Raw genomic sequence first — 3,315 nt, 5'->3', positions numbered from 1 at the left:
TCACCACCGCGCAGGGGCCCCAGGGAGCGGCCGCCTCCCCTGCACGGAGACCCAGGCCTGTGCCGCTGCCGGGGCATCCCCGCGGGGCGCTCGCAACCACGGGAGCGGTTCAGGCCGACGGCCCGGCTGCAGAGCCCGCCTCGTCGGGCACTGGCTGTGCGCGGACTGCCGCGCGCCCTCGGCCACACTGATCGTCTCTGACCCGCGGTGCCCCGACCTACAAAGCAGGGCAGGACTGCACCCCCACTGCGAGACTGTCGCGGCCGGGTGCGGGGCGCGCGCCTGTACTCCCAGCAGCCTGGGAGCCTGAGGCAGGAGGTCTGCGAGTTCGAGCCCCGCCTGGGCAACTTAGCGACTCTGTGAGCCCCCCATCTCAGAACAACAAAAACAAGGGCTGGGGATGCAGCTCAGCACCAAGAGCCCTGGGTTCAAACCCAAGTACTGCAAAACAAACAAGGTCTGCTAGGAGAATTAAAATGCACGTAAACGCTGTACACGATACAAACTCACTGAATGAACTGGGTTTCTCCCCGCGTCAGCCGACTCCAAAGCCCTGGCTCTCCCCATCACCTCGCTCTGTGATCAGGACACGGGCTGAGTTCCCTGGTGTTTTCAAGGTACCAGGAACACCCATCATGCCTCACAGTAACTCTGACCGTGGCCTGCCCTTGCCTCATCTGTCTAACCTGGAACCCCCTCCAGGTCAGCGTGAAGGACGAGCCCACCAGGCTGATCTAGTCAGTACTTACCCTTCGTGTTCCGTCCATAGTTGTTTTTTCGTTTTCCTCAGGGGGACTTGAGACAGGCTCTCACTACATAGTACAGCCTGGCCTCAAACTAGCTATGTAGCCCGGGCTGCCTCGACCTTGCAGCAATCGTCCTGCCTCAGCCTTCCAAGTGCTGGGATTACAGCAGTCTATCACCATGCCTACTTTGGCCTACGGTCTTGAAGACACAATTTACCTATAGTGACTACACACCGAACAGGTGCATCACAGCATTTGTCTGATGGGCTTTATACAGACTAGAATGGGAAATTAGTACATTATTACAAAGATAAGGAACAACCTTGAAATCTCATTATCTAAGAATCTTCTATTACTTTATTGTATCTTTTATCTCTTCTCTCCTCCCAAAGCAAATTCAAAAGCCAAAGATGATTACCAAATCAAAAAATAGGGGCCGAGGGGCTGGGCATTTAGCTCAGCAGCATAGCGCCTGGCTGGCAAGCGCAAGGTTGTGAGTTCGATTCCCAGTACTGGGGAAAAAAAAATGGGGGCCGGCAATATGGCTCAGAGGCACAGTGCCCGGCCTGGCAAGCACAGTCTTGAGTTCGATTCCCGGTACCAAAAAAAAAAAAAAAATTGGGCAAAAAATGTGCAACTGAAATGAAGACACACATCTCAGAAGATGGACAAACAGCCAATAAATCCATGAAATACTCAACGTCACTGACGGATCAAGAAATGTAAATTAAAACTGAAATTCCATCTTACTCCAGAATAAATATCAATTAAGAAATCAAATAATAGGGCTAGGGATGTAGCTCAGTGATATAGCAGCTGCTTAGCCCACATGAAGCCCACATTCAATCCCCAGTACTGCAAAAAAGGAAGAAAAACAGAAAAAAAAAAAAGCAAGCAATAACAACAAACGCTGGTGAGGTTTCTGGTGAAAAGGGGCTTTTCTACTCTACGGATGGGGCTGTACCACTATGGAGAGCAGTATGGAGATGCCTCAAAAACTGAAACTAAAAATTCCTTTGTAAACAGGGAGGGGGTTATGAGGGGAGGGGAGGGGAAGGGGAGAAAGAAACAAGTCATCATATACAGAGAGAAATTCTCTATGATGAGTGTGATCATTATGTGTATCTAAAATGTACTAATAAAATCGGACTGGAAAAATGAAAAAAAATTCAAGGCAAAAACATAAAGTAGAATAAAATAAAAGGATAGCTGCTTCCCATGCCGTAGGGCTTAAAACTCCAGCTTCCCACAATGCTCATGGCATCTGCTACCTCATTGCTGGGGTGTGCTTGCACCCTTTTGCAAAAGTAAAAGCCTTGTTGAGAAAAAAAAAACAACTAGAAATTCCATTCAACCCAGGTATTCCTATGTATCTTTCCAAAAGAATTAAAGACACATTACAGTGATCATGCACACCCATGTTTACAGCAGTACAACTTACAATTGTTAAATCTTGGAAGTAGCCTAAGCACCCATCAAAAGGTGAATGGATAAAGAAAATGTATTTACACACCGTGGAATACTACTCTGCCATAAAAAATGATAAACTTGAGTCATTTGTGGGAGAACAGATGCATCGTTCACAATATTAAGTGAAATAAACACACAAGCTTAAATATTGTATAGTTTTTCTTACATGAGAAAGTATAAATAAATTAAAGTGCAAAACAAAAGATAATAGGAAACAGAGAGATACATCTTTTGCAAAAAGGAAAGAAATCAAGAGATGGAAGGAAGGGGGAGGCAAAAGAGACCTAAAATGAACTAAGACATGCTATGTACCTGTAGCCACTCCTCACAATTCAAGTAATATTTATGTACTGCAAACAGATACTAATAAAAATAAAAACTGGGCATGGTGGCGCAGGTCTATAATCCCAGCACTTGGGAGACTGAGGCAGGAGGATTGCTGTGAGTTCAAGTCCAACCTCGGCTACAAAGCGAGCTCAAGGCCAGCCTGAACTGCACAGTGAGACCCTGTTTCAAAAAGACAAAAATAAATAAATAAAATAAAATTTTAAAAGACAAAAGGAAAGACAAACATAAATGCCAGACTTGTGACATCAACACAGGAAATGCTTGCTGATTTCACTAGTTCCTAAAGCCATATTCCAGAATCTTCTATGATTTTCTAGAGATGGATTGGCCTTGTTTACTTCACATGACTGCTCACAACTTGCAAGAGTTTTGCTTTCTTCTTGAGTGAGAGCGTGTGTGTGTTTCTGTTCATCGAGCAGTGCTACTCTTACACAGTGTCTCCCCAGAGCGCACCCTTATACTTCCTATTCAGCAAAGGCTGAGTCAAGTCCCTTTGCCTAGTAGTTAAGTAACCTGGACAAGTCATTTAACATGAAAGAATCTGCAGATAACAATCAAAAGCAAACTGTATAAACCAAAAACTTAACAGTTAACAATGTTAAAATTTAAGCCAGGAGTGGTGGTGCACACCTGTAATCCCAGCACTCGGGAGGCTGAGGCAGGAGGATTACTGCAAGTTTGAGACCAGCCTGGGCTACAAAGTGAGCTCAAGGCCAGCCTGAACTGGGTAACGAGACCCTGTCTCAAAAAG

The 3,315-nt window shown here is 45.8% G+C and overlaps 1 protein-coding gene across 1 annotated transcript; it reads right to left on the bottom strand.

The window, feature by feature from the left end:
* LOC106147005 (translation initiation factor IF-2-like) lies at positions 1–305 on the bottom strand (the record flags this gene model as incomplete). Its single annotated transcript, XM_013506442.1, is given in 1 exon segment — positions 1–305. A coding segment is annotated over 1 exon segment (77 nt), but the record flags the coding sequence as incomplete, so codon positions are not given.
* Positions 306–3,315: the final 3,010 nt, after the last annotated feature.

The sequence above is a fragment of the Chinchilla lanigera genome, unplaced genomic scaffold (genome assembly GCF_000276665.1).
Source record: "Chinchilla lanigera isolate Chin_1 unplaced genomic scaffold, ChiLan1.0 scaffold00110, whole genome shotgun sequence".
NCBI classification, from domain to species: domain Eukaryota; kingdom Metazoa; phylum Chordata; class Mammalia; order Rodentia; family Chinchillidae; genus Chinchilla; species Chinchilla lanigera.
The sequence above is the reverse complement of the archived record's forward strand: the minus strand, read 5'-3'. Positions and strand labels throughout refer to the sequence as shown.